This window comes from Archocentrus centrarchus, chromosome 1 (assembly GCF_007364275.1).
Source record: "Archocentrus centrarchus isolate MPI-CPG fArcCen1 chromosome 1, fArcCen1, whole genome shotgun sequence".
Taxonomy (NCBI): Eukaryota; Metazoa; Chordata; class Actinopteri; order Cichliformes; family Cichlidae; genus Archocentrus; species Archocentrus centrarchus.
This window is the reverse complement of record NC_044346.1, coordinates 38287271-38306447: the sequence shown is the minus strand read 5'-3', so window position 1 is coordinate 38306447 and position 19177 is coordinate 38287271. Positions and strand designations below refer to the sequence as shown.

The 19177-nt window shown below is 44.2% G+C and overlaps 1 protein-coding gene across 1 annotated transcript in view; it reads right to left on the bottom strand.

Moving 5' to 3' along the window:
• The window catches only part of rims1b (regulating synaptic membrane exocytosis 1b), an 83746-nt gene that overhangs the window by 14262 nt on the left and 50307 nt on the right, over positions 1 to 19177 (bottom strand). Inside the window, exons 9-24 of the mRNA XM_030753469.1 lie at positions 16191 to 16314; positions 16041 to 16097; positions 15753 to 15799; positions 15545 to 15660; positions 15321 to 15451; positions 15057 to 15228; positions 13227 to 13380; positions 13001 to 13057; positions 9714 to 9867; positions 9224 to 9340; positions 7491 to 7553; positions 5519 to 5596; positions 3179 to 3298; positions 2358 to 2441; positions 1241 to 1318; positions 769 to 834 (exon numbers count right to left, since the gene is read on the bottom strand). Of these exons, the coding sequence (XP_030609329.1) occupies positions 769 to 834; positions 1241 to 1318; positions 2358 to 2441; positions 3179 to 3298; positions 5519 to 5596; positions 7491 to 7553; positions 9224 to 9340; positions 9714 to 9867; positions 13001 to 13057; positions 13227 to 13380; positions 15057 to 15228; positions 15321 to 15451; positions 15545 to 15660; positions 15753 to 15799; positions 16041 to 16097; positions 16191 to 16314 (1618 nt within the window). The remainder of the gene's footprint in view (positions 1 to 768; positions 835 to 1240; positions 1319 to 2357; positions 2442 to 3178; positions 3299 to 5518; positions 5597 to 7490; positions 7554 to 9223; positions 9341 to 9713; positions 9868 to 13000; positions 13058 to 13226; positions 13381 to 15056; positions 15229 to 15320; positions 15452 to 15544; positions 15661 to 15752; positions 15800 to 16040; positions 16098 to 16190; positions 16315 to 19177) is intronic.

Below are 19177 nucleotides of genomic sequence, written 5' to 3'. Positions count from 1 at the left end.
AATCATAAAAAGGACTAAAGTCAGCAGGGTCCGAGCCTGAGGAGCATACTTTGTGTTGTTTGACTTTTACTGACTTGTGTGCATTGTGAATGCTTTCCTCTGAGTCCGATTGTCATAGTCGATTTTTACTGTAAGGGGTACGAGGATAACATCTGGCAGAAAGGCCTTATTTGTGGCCTTATTTGTGGCGTGTGCCTGCATGCCACCGAGCACCCCCCCCCCCCACAGTGCACTGAAAGCCTAGGTGCTCACAGATTTAACTCCCTGCGACTTCCTTCTTTTCCCCAAAAGGAACAACAAGCTGGAGTGTTGCCATTTTGACACAGCGGAGGACACACAGCACACAACTCATAAAGGGATGTTCATGGAGCAATCTAACAACAGCAGCAACACTAGAAGCAATCCAGAGGTGCACAAGTACACAATACTGAAGGGAGGCTTGGACAGACTAACTCAGCACAGAGACTACAAAGCCAGTTTGGCTTCTCACATATTCAAATTTAAATAAATCCCTTTTGAGTTCCTGCTTAATTCCAAACATTTAACACACACAGAAACCCAGTTAATGTCAGCAAAGCTCCGGTAATTATGCAAATCAAATCACAAAAATGGTTCAGTGTGTTTTTATAATCGAGTGCATTTCTGAGACCTGAACAAGAAAAAAAAAACATTATTCAGGACATGACAAAAAGGTACAGATGGTAAAATATGGAGGCATGAGAGGAGGTGAAGATAGCGGTCAGTAAATGAAGGAATGAGTGATCTTACCCGTCCCCCTCCAGGCTTTTTCTGCTGCCCTGTGGACAGTTTGGACTCGGAGCATTGTTACACTGCCTGTCTCGGCAAACAGCGGCCACAGAGAGAGAGAGGAAGAGAAACAAACACGATGTGGAAGATGGCGAGGCGCAGAATGGCCTGACTGAGGACTGAGTAAGAAATAATCTATTGTCGGTTTATGAGAGCGGTACAGCTGCAAGAAAGAGTGCTTTCGAGCCAGAGAAGTGGAGAGATTCAGGAGAGAGCGGCAGGTGCGGGAATAAAGGAGAGATCGTACAGCCTCAGACCACAAATATTTACAGGAAAAGGGAAAGAAGCACAAGATCTGCGATATATATATAAAAAAAATCACTACAGGATGAGACTACAGGACAGGCTTTCAAGTGAGAGTTCAGGGAGGTGTGAGCAGGCAAGCAGAGCTGTAGCGTGTCAGGGGACAGCAGAGGGGGCAGGCCTGGTGTACCTGTCTTCCTCAGGGGCCACGTGTTCTACTAAGATCCTGGGACTCGGGGGAGTCTTTCGGGGCAAAGAGTTGGAGCACCTGGAGGGGCGGGAAGGTGGGAGAGGGGAGGAGCATCCCAGTGGGAGAGAGGTTGTTAGTGAACGGAGGGACAGTGAAGGCTGTGAAGCTCCACACAGACCTGACTTACAGAACCAAACGTGTCATGTGAGAAATCTGTGAGCACACGTGAACAAACTGACACAACGAGAACTTTTAATAACGCCGTTTATGGTGCATCCGCAAAATGAAACCTTCCTCGCAGACTGCAGAGAATCGAGCATGTTGTCACTCGCTGTTATGTCCCTGTGTGTTCCTAATGGTGCTGAGGATTTATACCAATAAGTCAGGCTCGTTTGTTACGTACTGAACTCTATGTGCAGTGAAGGGGGGGAGGTCGAGTCCGCTTTGGAGGCATCGGGATCACAATTCTGCTTTTTGTCCTGCTGGACCTGCTGGATGGATTTCCAGCGCAGAATGGGGCGCTGTGCAGCCATGTCTGAAATAGCTGGGATAAGAAGTCTGAGCCCAGGATTCTCAGGTGGAAGAGGCTGGATCACTGGCTCAGGGTAAAGAGGTGCAGAGAGAGATGGGTGTGGAGGTGAAGCTGTTGATTTACCTGTCGATCTCTCTTCTTACCCACACCTGATTGTTCGAAATAAATAACTAATAAATATACAGCATCCCTGTTACCACTGTTGTGTTTACTGGCTGCAGAGTGGATTCAATCTCAGTGTATGACTCCTGAGAAGAAACTGAGTGAGCATATTTCCAAAAAATATCTGAGAAGCTGCACTCGGTTATGCTTCCTGGGACGTTTGGTGTTTTATAACCTAATTTTTCTTGTTTAACGCCTTCATCCAGTAAAGTACACTGTGTCATATGCAGCTGGTTTATTTTCTGTTTTGGAAATTAAACATAATTTGTTTTTGTGAAGGTGTGCGAAGGTAAATTTACTCATGTATGACAGGGGCTCGTGATATGAAGTGAAGTGGAGACATGCAGCATCCTAAAACCCGACACGTTTAATGATTCCATCAGAAAAATGATGCAGATTGAAGTTATTTGGTTCTTCTGATACCTGTCTCTGTCAGTGGTGTGAAAGTCTGGTCTCAGACATGTGGTGCTGGCGCTCCTCACTCTGTCCAACGACGGCTGCAGGTCACTGCGCCGCCACAGCAGGGCAGCAGAGAGAGAAACAGACACGAACAAGGACAGAGGATGCAAGGAGAGGTGATGAAGATGTTGAAAAGAGAGGGATGGTAAGTGGGAGGGGGGCAAAAAAAAAAAAATCCAGTCAAAAGAAAGGTAATTGGGGAGAAAATAAAGTAAGAGTGAAGGTGGGAGGCCACCACAGGATGCAGATGGGGAAAGAGGATGTAGGGAGAGGTGATGAAGCCATTTGAAAAAGGAGGGTTGAAAAGTGGGACAAAAAAAAATGCAAAGAAAATCAGAAGAAAGATAACGAGAAGAAAGAGAGACAAAGAGAGAAGAAGGGAGGCCATGAGACAGTGCATTAAAAAGGTAATGGCTCTGATGCTGTGTTTCCATTCATCACCGCCAGTCACTCCTCGCAGCCGTGAGACCGCTCGGATGGGAGGTTGTCATGGGAACCAGGTCTAAGTGGGAGAAGGGACGGTTTGTGTGCGTCTGGGAGCGAACGAGGAGAGCGGAGCTCAGCTGTATGTCTGTCCTGGGTCACATCATGCTGCTTTGTGACAACAGCTACTATCAACAGATGGCTGCTCTGTGCCATCGCATGACACGGATGGCAACAAGAGCTTAAGAGTAAAACCCTGCTTTCACCAGCACACGCACGGAGGGGGAAAGAAACGGTGCTGGGTGGTGAGAGGACCGATGGTGGGAGGGGCGAGGAGACATGTGAAGTGAGTGTGTTCTTACCTAACCGTGACCTCATCAGTGAACCTGAGCACACGGTGTGTGAGGATGCTACGAGGCAAGGCGCTGCACCCCTCCTGCCTGTGGGGCGACTTGCTCTTTAGGCATGCGGGGAGGGTGGAGCTGTGTGCCAGAAACCCCGCCCACGGCAGGTGGGGAAAAACCCGCATGCAAAGAAAGGCAAAGGAAAACAAAAATGATACACACAACCGACAGAAACAAGCAAAACAAGGGCAGGGAGAGGAAACTAACAAAATGAAGCAGGGCGTTTACACTGCAACACAAAGAAGGGCATCTTTAACACATCCTATCCACAGCTTATGTAACAGCTCAGTTAAAAGGGAGGTTCCTGCAGCATAACGCTGGAAACACCAGGCACAGAAAATCACTAAAAGACACGAGACGAGCTGCACACCATCTGTGTTCTTCAGACACAAGAACTCATTATGTAAGAGCGGAGAGCTCTTTCTCTCGTGGACTGACCCCGCACACGTATATACGGGGAGACTTCATGTAACACCAATTATGTAACGCAATCTACAGATCTGAGGCCGCCGAGGCAGCACGCGGTGAGGAAGCCGAGCTGCAGCCGGTCTACAGGATGGAGATGTTCAAAGGATCAGAGCAGGGTGGGCAGAAAGGAGGAAATCGCTGTTTATCATGTGTCCATAATGAGCCATTATAGCAAATATGAGTGAGTATATGGTTCAGGAAGAGATTAGCTTGGATTAGCATAAAGACTGAAAATGGCAGTCGCACTGAAGCATTATTGAAGTGATCTTTAGTTTCAGTGGTCACCAGGACATAAAGCTGCGAGCTGTCTCTCTCTTAATAAGTCGTCAGTGTCCTCCTGTTTTAGCCCATCAGCTGTAAAGCACCCTCAAGGTTCCAACAAATTTAACCAGCAGTCATCATCAGGGTCGAAGGTCAGCTACGGCACCATTCAGGGCTGAGAAGGAGCCCCGACACAGACATCAAAGCACTTTGTTCTTCTTCACTTTGTAGCTGAAGTTGGTCACTAGTGGGCATTATAGGCTCTGATTGAGTGAGTAACTATAATCTATATTTACATCATATTCATATACAATGGCCAACAAGCCCTTGCTCACAATAGCAGGCGCTTAAATTGCAATGCCCCCAAAGCGACAGTAGTTTAACTCGGATGATTCGCACCATCAGCTCACAGGAAAAGAGTCCAGGGTTCAAACCCAGGCAGGGTCATTCTGTGTAGAATTAGTTAATTAATTATTAATTGTTTAATTAATTATTAATGGTTTTCTCTGGGGGCTCCAGTTTCTCCACCCATCAAAAAAGCAGAATGGTTAATGCTGCCTGTCCTGGCCCAGGACACTCCAGCAAAAGAGAGTCTTAATCTCATGAGTTTCCTTTCTTGGATAAATCAAAATTAAAAAATAATTAAAGGTTTGGTGTGTTAAAATGTTTTTCTGATGATGGTGTAAATTCATGAAATGTTGCACTGACTTTCATGCCAGTCCGGTCTCAAAATGCTGTGCAGTAACCTCCAGGGGGCTGCGACCTGAAGCCAAGTGACCTTCAAAATAAATGCTATTCTCATAAATGAACATAAAATACATGTATGCAGATGGAGATCTTTGACAGCAGTAGTATTTTAGAGCTGATATCATGAATCAGTCATTACATCGTTTACTTTCAGCTGGAAATATTTGAGTCTGTCCACATTATCAAATGAGCCGGAGCCAAAACTAAATGCTTGGAAAAAGTGCCCTACATGGACCCTAAAAGGTTTGAGAAGCTCTGGGAGCACATATTTCTGCCGTCACACCCAGCCTGTGTTCAGCCTCCAAACTGGAAGTTACTCAGCATGGTTGAGGTGAGGGAGCTGCCCGTGCAGCAGGCAGCAGACCACCTGATATTTACACGTCTGCAGATGATGCAGTCACCATGCATGCTGGTATGCATGTGTGAAAATGACCCTCACAGGTACCAGAAACTACAATTAGTGTTTTTTTTATAAAACAACAACAACAACAAAACCCCAATAACAACTGATGTTTAGTATTTGTGATTTGTAGTAGATGGGCTGCAAATGTAAGATTAGCAGCGTGGTCTTTTGAAGGACTGCGTAACACCGAGGAGAAAGCAACACTCACAAAGTGGCACCATGACAAAGCAACTTGGCACACACTCTGACCACAGCACGCACAATCAGCACAGCGGTCTGGGAGACACACAGGCATTTACTGCATCGAGAGAACACAGCCACAAATAAATGGCCCACCAACTCCACACAAATGAGTCTGGGAACGCTGAACAGGCACAGAGAAGGGGTTTGCAGGACTGCCTTTAACACTAAAAGCTTACCTGTAAATGTCTTTATGGATACCATTTACTAACAGGGGCATTTTGGGGGGGAGGGTGTTGCTGTATCTACCTATGCCCCTGGTTGTATGAGCGGACATCATGCACGTAAAGGAAGACAAGAAAAAAGTTGAAAAACAACACATAACTGCTGTTATGCAGAGAAGACATCCAAAGCAAAATAAATACATAAAATAAATGAATTCAGGGTTCTAGTCAGAAGAAAATTTCAGCCCGGCGCGCGTGTGTTGGGGTGGGGGCTAATTAGTATTAGTTTACTAATGCTAATTAGCTTCCTAATGCCGGGCCAGTTTGCTAATTCAGGGTGATAATAGTCGGTCTTACGGGTCATTGAAGGCACCAGAATCTGATTGGACCATGTGACTAGTCTGTCCTACATCCTCTGAAATAGCGTTGGGAAGTTCGGCTCTTTTCAGAGAGCCGGCTCTTTCGGCTCCCAAATGGCTCTTTAATGGTTATCATTTGTAGCCTCATATTTTAGCCTAAATAAGCAAAAATTAATGGTTTGTGTGCTGAGAAGCTCTTTTGCCTTCAGTCTTTTATGATAAACTTTATAATTGCTTTATTTTGTGCATTTGTCTTGTTAAAAAACAAACAAAAAAAACATTCTTTTGTTTAACATTTTAAATAAACTTTTAATGGAACAAAGGAGAAACAAACACACCAACTTATTTTGTTTTGTGCTGCAGTAGGACGGGTTACAGTTGCAGTTATGGGGAGGGCACGGGATGTTCGGGACCAGACTCAACAGGGTCAGTAGACAGAGAGCTAGCTTGCCCTCTGTTCTCCAACTGCACCGAGGGACAGACCGTTCTTATATGTCGGTGCAGGTTTGTGGAGGAACCTGCTCTACTGTAATTTTCAATTTGCAGTGACGGCACTCTGCTCTGCTGTTTCCAGTTTCCTTAAATTGCGGCCAAAATGCTGCTTCTTTAACAGGTATCACTCATATTCATGTGTTTTTGCACCGCTGTCTTGCTGTCTGTACCTGGACTACACCCACACTCAGTGGAACTTTTATCTCCCCCTCTGCTTTAACATAATGGTATAATCCCATGTTCCCCTGTGTGATTGGCTGCATGGTGTGCCCATCAGTTCTGGCCTTGTCCTCAGGTTTGTGAGCAGAGCTAATGAGAAACTGGGGAGTCGACTCTTCTGATTCATTATCAAGCATCGGCTCTTAGAGCCGGCACTTTTGTGAATGACGCATCACTACAAGATGCATGTTTACCTGCAGCTATTGTTAATTCCTTAAGCAACACATCAGTGTTTTATCCTTGAGAGTCTACGAAGACAAGAAACAAGACAAACTGGGATTTTATGTTTTACAGAAAGCCCAAAATTGTCCATTGAGCTCCCTTTTTCCTCTACTTCCCCCTCGGTTTCACGCTGGTCGCCAGTTTTCCCTGCAAAATCAAGCATGGCCGTCGCGATTTGGCGTGTGCACACTGTGAACGAAAATGCCCGTGGCAGATTGTAAATTGTGGTGAAATAATACTACAGTGCAGTGATCTAGCAGGAGAAAAAAAAAATCAGTGTGGTATGGGCAACAGGGTGGAGTGATTGAACAGTTCCAAGAGCGAACTGGTGAAATTCTCAGCCCAGCGCAGCGCTGGGTGATCAGTCGCTGGCTAGAACCCTGGAATTCATCACAAAGCTTTGCCTTGTTTGAGGTCAGGTGCTGAGCAGGGCTCTAATCCCCTCATACAGTGTGGTGTGTTGTTATGAGACAGATAGATAAGATAGAAAATAGATATGAATTTATGAGTGTGCTACAACTACTTTTGTGTTCATGCATGTGCAGAAATAACAGACTTAACCATAATCATGTTCCTCTTGCATCAAAAATGCCAACTTTAAGTGTTAAGATGGAGTTGTTAACATAGAGTGAACATGGAAATGAGGACAGCTACTGAAACAAAGCTGAATGCTGGCTGTCTTTTTTTCTGTTTACCTGTTTGTGTGCAGGCACTCGGCACTCCCGCCCCGGATAGACCTGTGCATCTCCAGGACCTCACTGTCATTGGCATGACGATGGGTGAACAAATGAAAAACAACACAAAAGAAGAGGATGGCAACTCAGACAGGCAAAGTGAAGTTATGAATGACAGAAACCAGGAAATCATAATTCTGAGATTTCAATCAAGTCTCCATTCAACGGCAGAGAGAGTCCCATATGGAAAAGAGTGTACGTACACTCCAGCAGTAAATGTTCATGTTTCACATCTGAGTCTTATAACATTTACTCGAGTAAGCAGCATCCCTGTGCTTCCTGTTCAGAGTGCATAAGTGCATCCACATGGAAAAGGAGGCTACATGCTGCAGCCTATGATGGCAGCTCCGCACCTTCCACCGTCACAGGCTGCAGCAGGAAGAAGAGATCGAAGAAGCTCTGAACACTCAGTAACGTCCTTCACAGGGGTTGCAACAATAAATGAAGTTTTATTTTTATTTAGTTTGTGTAGTAAAATATCCTTCTGTGAGTCTCAGGAAGCACAATGAGCTGTTATATGGCAGCCTCCATTTTGACTCGAGGCATGAACCAGCTTCTCCACCCACATCAGTGTGTCATTTAATTTCAGACACACTGTCAATACTGTATTTGTGAAATAATAATGTGTATTTTTGCATTTGCATGCTAATTTAGCTCAATTCTCTCATATTCACTGAGGGCTTTCTTGCAAACTATTGTTTGCACAATAGTTTGAATAAGAGGTGACCTGGCTCTTTGAGCTCAGCTCTGGGTTGCCTGAATACATCATCAGCACAGCAGGAGAAGCCTGGAGGCTCAACAAGTTGTAAATACTTGTAAAAATATAATCAGGGTCAGTGTTTTTTCTGATAAGTGCACAAGCTGCCATGTTCAGTTTGATTCACACACTGTGCAACTAACTATCCGCGCAGTCTACTGCATGCAAGAGTACCAATGGGCAAAAGGGGTGCAATCCTTCAAAATCCAAATCTTTAATCCTAATCTTGTATCATGTGTGACGAACACAGCAGACAAAAAGAAAACCCCCAAAAAGCCAAAAGTCATTCACAAGGAGCTTGATACACGAGGAAGCCCAGAAACTGCTTAACAGCAAAGAGACCAACATGATGTACATGCTGTACAGCAGAAATTAGAACTGACAGCAGCAACCAAGAATTACAAAATAAAGCAGGAAATGAGTTGAACATGATCATAAACCAAAACCATGTCGACACGTCAGGCGTGTGCTTTACAATATGTATTAAAGCTTCTTAATTAAGGTAAAGAAGAAAACAGCTCCAGTATCCTTACAGATGCACGTGCAGCACATGCCATGTTCTGTGGAAAAGAAGCTTCAGGCTTCATGAGACATAAAATAAATACAAAAAAATTAAACATTTACTGCAAGTGTTGTTTTCTATTTCTTTTCCATATGGGCAGGTTCACTCTGTTAGTCGTATTAGTAGAAATTAGTTTGGTAAGATCACATTAGACACACCGATAAATGAAAACAAGATTCAACCTTTGAGAAATATCAGTAACCAGAATCCTGTCATAAATTCATGTTTGATGACGGCCAGTTTCACTGTTACAGATCGAGCCTCTGGTCTCACACACGTGAATCTTGATTTTTTTTTTAACCATAAAACTAGAAGACATTTTCTTAACCCCGCCCCTCACTCTGAAGATCCCGGGAGATTCCAACAACAGGTTACCTGTCCTCAGAGTACTCGTAGTCCGAGTCACCTGAGCGTTGGTGCTCCAAGTGGGGCTCGTGGTAACGGGAGGGGGAGCGGGAATGGTGGCGGTTCTGGTGGATCTCATCCAAGCTCCTGATGAACGACACGATGGGTCCAGTGATTTAAAGAAAGAAAATATGATACAAACATGAGGCATGTTTCTGTTTCACGCAGCTGTGATTTTATTGTGTTTCTCCTCACTTTAATGTGACCTGACTGAAGATGAGACTTCATTTGAATCCGAGACACAATGAGCACAAATGCAAAGTAAATGCTGCCTGTACTGCAAAGCGAGGTTAATGTGTTATTGAGGAATGTGAAGCTTTCAGTGCCAGGAAGGTGCCTCTATTTTAACCTGGCTAGATTACCATGGTAACTGATGCTGAACACAAGCTAGAAGCGGTACAACAACACAGATTACAAAATCCATCCAACCAGCAGGTAAAGCTCGCAGGTGGAAACTCACCTTTGCATGGGCACGTGCGCAGGCCGAGAGCGAGCCCTGCACGAGTCCTCTCGGTGAGGAGACACTGAGCGCGAGCGGTGCTGGACGGGCCGCTGCTGCTCGGGCACGGCCAGCGTGCTGCCCCGCTCCCTCTCCCTGGAGTTACGCTCTGCACCTGCACCCACACACAGATCCAGTATGGACACACAAGCACGTGCGAAACACACACAATACGTGTTTCAAGTTTCATTCACGCACAGCACGAATACACACACTCACACACATCCAGGCATTTGTGTCCTTGGTTAAGGATGCACCAGTTGTGAGTGTTGTGCTACTCGCTGCCATTACAGGTGCCATTCACCTACACACTGTAAAACATCACGTCGGGATGTTTTATGGGCATATGAGCAGCTGGCAAACACAGTTTAGCTGGTCATGTGACTGTTTCTGTAAATGTGCCTGTCAGCTCTGAGGTTAGCTTGTTTTTAATACCATGAGGTGGCTGATGAGGTGACAAAGCAGACATTTACAGCTACGAGGCTACAAAGATTTAAGTCACATGAAACAGAAGAAAATAAATGCAACAAGAGTCACACAGCTAGCATTAGTTCTATTTAAAGCTGGCGTAGGCAGTGACTCGCACACACACACACAAACCTACATTTCTGCACTTCCTCTTGGCTTTGCGATGGGAGACTTTGGCCAATCACAGATCAGACAGAAGCCACTCTAACTGGCTATTCTACTAATTCATGTGAACTTCTCTTTGGATGGTGGAAACTCCTGCATTAAAAACTACTATTCCACTGAAAATAGCTGCATACACCACAAAGCAGCCCAAAAGAGGAACATTTAATGCACTGAAACGCATCTCATCTCAGGAGATATTCATCATCACCAGAGAGCAATCAGAAGCTATATTCCAAGTTTATCATTGCTCCTTGGATTGGTAAGGTGCTAACTTCAATTTTCCGTGATGTCTAAGTGTCTTGATGTGGGTGGCTAGGTTTTGGAGGTAGAATGGCTGGATAGGTACAGCATGCATATGCTATATGTCTGATGGGATGGGCTTATGACACTTAAGCAAGAGAGGGGGCTGCAGGACACTTCATTAAGAAAGGACTGCCTGCAGAAAACTACGTAGACATTCCTGAACCATTAACGTGGCGAGCAGAAATCACTCACGTTGCTTCTAAACTTAAACTACAGAACAGGATTTAGTGTGATCTCTTCATCTATCCAGGCATGTTCCAGGTAACAGAGGGTGAGAGGAGGGGTACGCCGTGCACAGGTTATTCAGATACAACATGAGAAATGTTTATAAAAGTGACATGCTGTGATTTACAACTGCAGGACTTCTAAAGTTCTAAAAACACGTTACTGTGACTTAATTCGAGCCATCAGTCGTACTCGTCCTCCTCCTGTTGGCTGTTATGGGTGAATACACCACTCACAAAAAGGGATATTTGTCTTTTGGGTGAAATTTCAGGACGAGCCTAAAATGCATTCAAACCTTTGCAGGTGAACTTAATGTGACCTTTTCTAAGCTTTTGAATGCACATGTCCAACTGTTAAATGTTTCAGAACTTTTTGCACAAGTTGCTGTTCTCTAACGAGGAGCTTAACGGCAAAATTCACAACAGGTGTTTGATCCTCGAGTCGACCAATAAATGTCCTGGTTCAGTTAGAGCTGGTGTTTAAACAGTCGTCCTCATCATGAACCAGGGCATTTATTGGTCGATTTGAGGATCCATAACTCAAAATTTCTACTTATTTTCTTGAAATTTCAAGTTATGTATCTCAAAATTTCCTTGTTACCCTGAAACAGATGATGCCAACGGATGCACACGCAAAATCGTATGTATGTATATATTTCTATGGTAATGACAGTATCAGTGAGCTAGCAGTGTTTAGCAAACACGAACAAACTGTCGTCAGGTTTTTGACCTTTGAATGACTTCTAGTGAATGAAGGAATCAGTGTTTTCATGTTGAACTGTTGGACAGCTGATGCCTTCAGCCTCCTGGTAACAAGGAAAAAACTGATTGGCTGAGCTAACTAGAAATTTTAAGTTATGTATCTCAAAATTTTTTGAAAATAACTCAAAACTGTGAAACTGTTAAACAGGAATCAGCCAGTGGCCACTTGGCCCCTCTAGATAACAGCTGATGAACCTCTACAGAGACATCAACCTGGCTTTTTTTCCCCTTTTGCTCTTTCTAGACTTCTGCCAGCTGCAGCTTTAAATGTGCGATGTGTAAGATTGACTCCAGTTCAGTTTTATTTATATAGCGCCAAATCACAACAGTCACCTCAAGGTGTGTTATCTTGTGAGGTAAAGCCCCGCCCTAAGATGTGAAACAGAACTACCCAAAGTTGAGTGAAATTCTCATTCATTTCTTCTAAAGATCGTTTCAGGTAGCAGCCTGTTAGAGAGCTGCACACTGGATAAGAGCAAAAAACAAAAATAATAAATAATAATAAAACACGTAAATACAAAAAAATATGTCTAAGGTAGAAACCTGTGCATAAAAAACTGACTCAAGATGCCATTGTCAGGTCCACCCTTACACTGCAACTAAAATGAACACATTTCTGGATTTTAGGTCAATGAATGAATTCATCACCTATGGTGCAGTATTTAAACTGCAGCTGAGGCTCATGGGTATTGTAGTGACAAAGGCCCACGTAAATATGAAAAAAAGCATAGTTCAAATACTTTCCTGATCATGTACACCGTTTTTGTCATATGACATTTTTCAAGGCCAACATAAATAAGATAAAATTGCACTAAAGTCTAAACCAGAAGCACAAAGGGACTGAAGCGAGGACAGAAACAGGAGGACAGCAGAGCGGCTGCTGCTAAAATGTCTTCTACTGCACATGTTCAGTGTCCGTTCAGTGACGTAAGCAGCAGATAGAAGCATGCAGGATGGCAGGAGATGTGGTGGGATGGCAGTGAGCTACTGCAGCTCTGCAGTCCAACATGCACTCAGCAGCTTCGCTATTTCTAAGGCCCAGAAAAAGAGGAGTAAATGCTCATGCAGCCTCACGCTACTACAGCAAATTCCAAATCTGCATTCCGGTAGGAAATATGATGATTTGCAAAATACTTTAGAGTGTTTTTGCTGATGCAGCTCAAATTAATTATTTTAATTTGGGTGCAATTTATTTTAAAATAGAAGCAGACCCAAAAGGTTTCCAAAGGACACGGAGGGAGGATGCACGAGGATGCTCTCTCATCCAGTGCTGGGCACCTACAGACTACTATAAGGAAACACTCAGTAACCATGCCCCCCACCCACCTTCAGTCACTACTATCAAACCATCATCAAACTCTGTATCAATGATGCGATGAGACCCTGCACACACACAAAAGCACACACATAACGCACACATACAAGACAGGGTAAGGTTGAGAGATTCTCCCACACTGAGAGAGACAAAGGAGAAAGCTCAGAAGAGGAAATGTTAGCCACGACGCTCAAACGCTGTGGGTTAAAGATCCTGTAAATGAACGAACACACATACTCTGCAGTTTCTTGCTGGGGCTGTCTCCGTGGACATGCCTCCGCGGGAGGTATGGGGAGGGCTGGGGCAGAGGTATAGAGGATACGTCATGTGTCTGGAGTTTATACCAGTGAGGAATGTCATCCAGCAAGGCCGTCTCCAGCTCTATGAGGATCTGAAAGGGGACAGAGAGGGGAGGGGAGCATGAGAAAAACAGAGCAGCAGGTCTGCTTTTTCCACAGGTGAGTCTGCCATCAGATTCAAAATGAGCTAATTTCCTTATATAAAATCCTCCGCCTGCAGGTGAGTCTGGTGCAGACATTTGAGTAACATGCTGTCATGTGTGGTGGAGTGCAAGGAATGAGGACCCAGGAGCCGACACACAGGAGGCAGGCAGGGATGAACTAAAAATGAGCCTTTATTAGGCTGAATACCAGAGAACAAAATACTAGAACTAAACTGGGACACACACTGAACACTGGGAGCTGAGGTGATGAGGAAACCTGAACGACGGGAGCCTTGATGCTCTGACTGGGAACAAAGGAAAGTGCAACAGTACACACACACAGAGATCATGGGGACGTGGAAACAGCTGGAAGAACAGGCGAACAGAACGACACAAAAGAGAAGCAAAGCAGGACACACAGCACACAGATCACGAGACTGGCAAAATAAAACAGGAAGTGAGAAGACAGGGAAACAAATGCAAACTTTACACCACACACACACACACACACACACACACACACAAACACACACACACACACACACACACACACACACACACACACTGAGGGAAACAGACACAAAAGGGAGGGGTTAAAGGGAGAACTAAAGTCTAAAGCAACTGGGAATACATCAGTGGAACACATGAAACAATATAACAAAATGAAACAGTGATCCCGAAAAAAAACTTCCATTAAACTAAGAAAGACAGGGTTGCAGACCCGGGACCATGACACATGCCTGCACCGGCTCTACTTTTGCACATTTTTATCACTGATTTTTTTTAATGCTCATTACATTTAGAGTAATTATCCTTTTTAATTTAATATACTTTTATCTACTCTATTCTTTTTCTTTATTACTGTTTTTGTAAAGCACTTTGTGGCTCCTGTCTGTGAAAAGTGCTGCATAAAGAAACAGTGCTTGCTTGCTTTTACTTGTCTTCATCTTCATCTTAAGAGCCCTCATTTGTTCATCTTACAACTCCTTAAAGCATGCAGTGAAGGAGCCTCTGCTTTAACTGGAAAAATCCCATGACTTCCAGTTCTGTTAAACGTATTTGGGAACATTCCAAATTATGTAGGAAATTATATTATCTGTTACTATCTCTTGGCTCTGTGTGATGTCGATAAGACCAGATATCCTTAATTTTATTTCAGGAGCCGCTCTGGCTGTGGGCACAGAAAATCTACCTGCACGCCTGCTTCTGTTTACGAGGGGCAGCCAATTGGAAGAAAGTCTACTTAAAGAGGGAGGACCTAAAACAGCAGGAGCTGCCCCAAGATAAATAAGGTTTAAAGATTAAAGATTAATGAGGATTTTATATAAGGATATTAGCTAATTTTGAATCTGATGGCAGCAATGGGATGGGGCAACAAAAGGCTGAAAAAGTAAGTGGTACTGAAAGGAAAATAGCTGACATGATTGGTATAAAAAAGACCCTGAATTAGAAAAAGTGGAAGAAAATGGATCTCGGAGAGAGTTTCTCAGAAAGTACACCAGTGGGAATATTTCCTGAAGCAATAGTATTTGTTTAATGTCACAGGAAACTGTATATTCCTGTGATTATATAAACTGTCACTAACCTTGAATTTGCCTGCAAATTAGACACATGTTGTCACCCACCTCGCCCAGGAATTCGCTCTCCTCCTCCTGGACTCGGGGCTGGTCCCACACTGTGATCTCCAGCATGCGTTCTCTGAAGTCTCGCCGGTGAACGTGGGAATAAATAAAGGTCTGGTTCCACTTGGGCTCAGCGCTCTTTTTCACCGTTTTAGTCCGTCGTTTACTCTTATCACTGAAACAGAAAAGACATAACTGATTCATTTAGAGCACGAGGAAGAGTACAGTGAGATGCAAAATAAGTGAAAATGAACATAACGAGCTGACCTCCTATCAGGCAGGAAGTACATCTTGACGTAGGGGTTTCGAGGTCGTCCGTCTGGTCGGGATGGCAGATCTATGGCTTGAAGGACGTTGACGATCAGCTGATGGCCCACTTTGTCGTACCACAGCTTCACCTGTGCGATGTGCGAAGGCAGTTAGCTCCCTTTTGAATCTAAATCCCGTCAGATAAACCTCATTGTTCTGTTCCTCCTCTGTCTGATACTCACAGAGAGCTGTCCAGGCAGAACCAGAGGAAGGTCTCGGAGAGTGCTGGGACTTGTAGGGGACATCACGGATATAGAGGGACGGTCCATCTTCTGGGACTCAAAGGAGCTGGAGCCTGCTGAGGGGTCAGCAGAATAAATCATGGGAAAAATTAAATGAAAGCACATTTTGAAACATGAAGCATGTAAAGCTGCTCATATAAACACTTACTAGATTCTAGAGGAGGGTGGGAGGACTCTGGGATTCTTGGGATGTCTCTGTAAAAGTAAAAGAGTCATGAAGTACAATAAAATTTTCCCTCTATTAGTGAGTAACAAACAGTTTCTAGGACAGAAGAAGAAGAAAAAGGAGTCAGCGATATTAACGGTGCGGGAAAGACAGTGGGTAACCAGGAACTGAATAACATCTAAAAATAAGGGGATGTTGCTCCTGGATCTGAATGATTTCAGGGAAGACACACAAGGAAGTGGCTCCACCAATTTCGCCAACTCTACTTACTGATGGACTCTAGACACCTTTCTCAAGAAGTGTTTGGACATAATTCGGTTGACAGAGCTTTTAGATAAAAGAAGAAGACACATCAAAAGTCTGTCAGAAAAAAAGTCAAAGCTGCTGTATTTTAACAACAATTAGTAACATTAAACTCACCCTATAGGTCTCGAAACAACAATCTCCACTTGAGGCTCGGCCTTGGACTCGAGAATGATGTTGTACACTTCTTTCTTCGTCGCTCCTGGAAGTGACTTCCCGTTCCACTGCAGCACTTGGTCACCTGAAAACATGATTCATCCTTCTCAAAATCAAAGTGAGGTTTGAATTCTCCTCACTTTGTGTCAAAGGAAATATAAACTACAGTGTGGTGGCAGTGCAGCTTTTCTGCTGGGTATTTCATACAAAGAGTTTCTAAACTGGTTGACTAATGATGCCATCTATGATGGGTCAAAGACTGTATAAAAATGATGGCTGTTGCCAGTGTGACATCAACATTTGGTTAGCAAAGTCTTTTTGTGAAACCTCAGGCTAAGCATGTTTTGAAACTGGACATGATGACTGAGGGGTGGACCTGACGGTCTTACACTTAGGACTCGTCACTCACATGTAAATCATACCCTGCTTTATCCTCATTTTTTATTTTAATGGGGAAAACAATTTAGAACAATTTAGAAAATTAACAATTTTATATTAGATAAGACTTAAAACTATCCATTGCGACCATAAACTCACAGGAAAATGTTTACTGAGGTCACAGGTGGTTGGAGAAGTAGGGTCATTTTCCCTAGACTTCTGGAAAAAGTGTAAGTCAGATGCCTCATTTAGAAAACTAACTTACAATCAGTTTTGGTTTTAAGGTGACTGAAAACAATTATTAGTGTTTATTTATAGAACAGGTTGGGTGTAGAGGTTTCATGGGGCAGTCACTCTGCAGGGCCTATGCTGTGCTTGGCATCACAGGCAAGGAATGGAGAAAAGACAACCGGGAAAAGACTGGTGAAAACTGGAGAGCGAATCGACAGCATGGAAAGATGGCAGGCTTGGGGTGGGAGGGTTGACAGCCCGAACCCCACCTTCTGTGAAGAAGGACCCAAATTAAAGCTATGAATTGAACTTGGTAAACAAGGACTGGCAACTGAGCCTGCAAAGGGCAGAGCAACACCAAAGATGGAGGAGAGAGAGTGCTAGAAAGAGGTCAGCCTTTGTTACCAACCAATCCGGATTTGTCAGGCAGCTCCTTGGCCAAAAACGCAGTGGATGCCTGACATATTCTAAAGAACCATTAGATCAATACCTTCCTACCACCTTCACTGATCCCAATAGTGACCAAGACCTGGGCTCATGCTGGGCAGTGATACAACCACCAGAGCCAATTGAACCATTTTACCTGAAAGAGCCATTCCTGCAGGAAGTAAAAGATGTAGTGAGGAAGGCTTGGGCCACCAGGTCCAAGTGGAACATCATGCAAGCACTGTTCAAAGCTTTGACATGGGCGTTGGAAGATCATCTGGGTCATTTGGAGATGAGGCAGGGCAGCAAGACAATGGTGTCCTGCAGATGGTGTGTGGAATCCAAAAGAGGAAGATTCACGAAACATCAGCCAGCTAAGGAGTATATTCTTGCTCAGTGTTGAAGGAAAAACATTCTTTGGCATTGTGGCAAAATGGCTGGCAGATTTCCCGCTTAAGAACCAATACATTAACACTTCAGTGCAGAAGAGTGGCATACCAGGGTTTTCTGGCTGCCTTGAGCACACTGGGGTGGTCACACAGCTACTACAAGACGCGATGGATAACAGCGGTGACCTGACAGTGCTTTGGTGGGACGTGACAAATTCTTATGGCCCCACAAACTTGTCCAGGAGATGCTGGAGAGATATCGTATGCCAGCTTAAGTGAAAGATCTGATCCTGGACTACTACTCTGACTTCAGCCTGACAGTCATTGCAGGGCCTTTAGCATCTGAGCAGTACAAGATTGGGTTATAACAGGTTGTACCATCTCAGTGATCCTTTGTGCCCTGGCAGTGAACATGTTAAAAATCGACAGAGCCAGAGTGCAGAGTGCCAAAGTCAAAGCCAGGGATTCATCAGCCACCAATCTGAGCCTTCATGGATGACCTAACAGCAACTACAGATTCTGTTCCAGGAGCCAGATGGATTCTGCAGGGACTGGTGTTGGGTTGGGCAAACCAGAGAAATCAAGGTCCCTGGTGCTTAAGTAAGGCCAGATACTATTGTAGGTCTGTCAATCCCAAACATCTCGGAAAAACCAATTAAGAACTTTGGGAGAATGTTTAACAGCACCCTTAAAGATGGAGCAACAGTCTAGAATGTTTCAGGGTTGGATGAAGCAAGTAGACAAGACAGGTCTTCCAGGAAATTTCACAGCATGGATATACCAGCATGGCATCCTGCCAGGAGTTCTCTAGCCCCTGCTGATTTATGAGCTCCCCATATCCACCACTGAGCAATTGGAGAGGAGAGTCAGTCGCTATCTCAGAAGATGGCTAGGCCTGCCAAGGAGTTTGACCAGCATAGCCCTCTATGGAAACAGCAGCAGATTAAGGCTCCCCTTGAAAGCCATTGCAAAGGAGTTCAAGGTATTGCGTGTCAGGGAACTACAGTACTATGAGTCAAGGGACCGAAGGGTCTCTGGGGCTGGAGAGCTTTAGCAGACAGAACCATGCTGCAGAGAGACCCAGTAGAACAGTCAAGGGAGCACTAGGTTTCACTAGGTTACTTAACAGTGCCGGCTAAATTTCTCTCAGCACATAATCAAAACCACCCTCTACTCCAGTACAGAAACCGGGTTCTCCAGGTACTTCCCACAGTCCAAAGACGTGCAGTTAGTGGGGTTAGGTTAATTTGTGATTCTAAAATTGCCATTAGGTGTGAATGTGAGTGTGCATGGTTGTCTGTCTCTCTGTGTTAGCCCTGCAACAGACTAGCAACCTGTCCAGGGTGTACCCCGCCTCTTGCCCTATGACAGCTGGGATAGGCTCAAATTTCTGTTTTGTTTTATTTTTTTTCTATCTTTTTGTGTGCTTTGAATGATAAAACTATAAAATTGCTAAAAAAAAAAACCCATCAAAAGTATAAGTCCAATATAGTGCAAGTGTGACATGAGCAAGCTGGTTAAAGT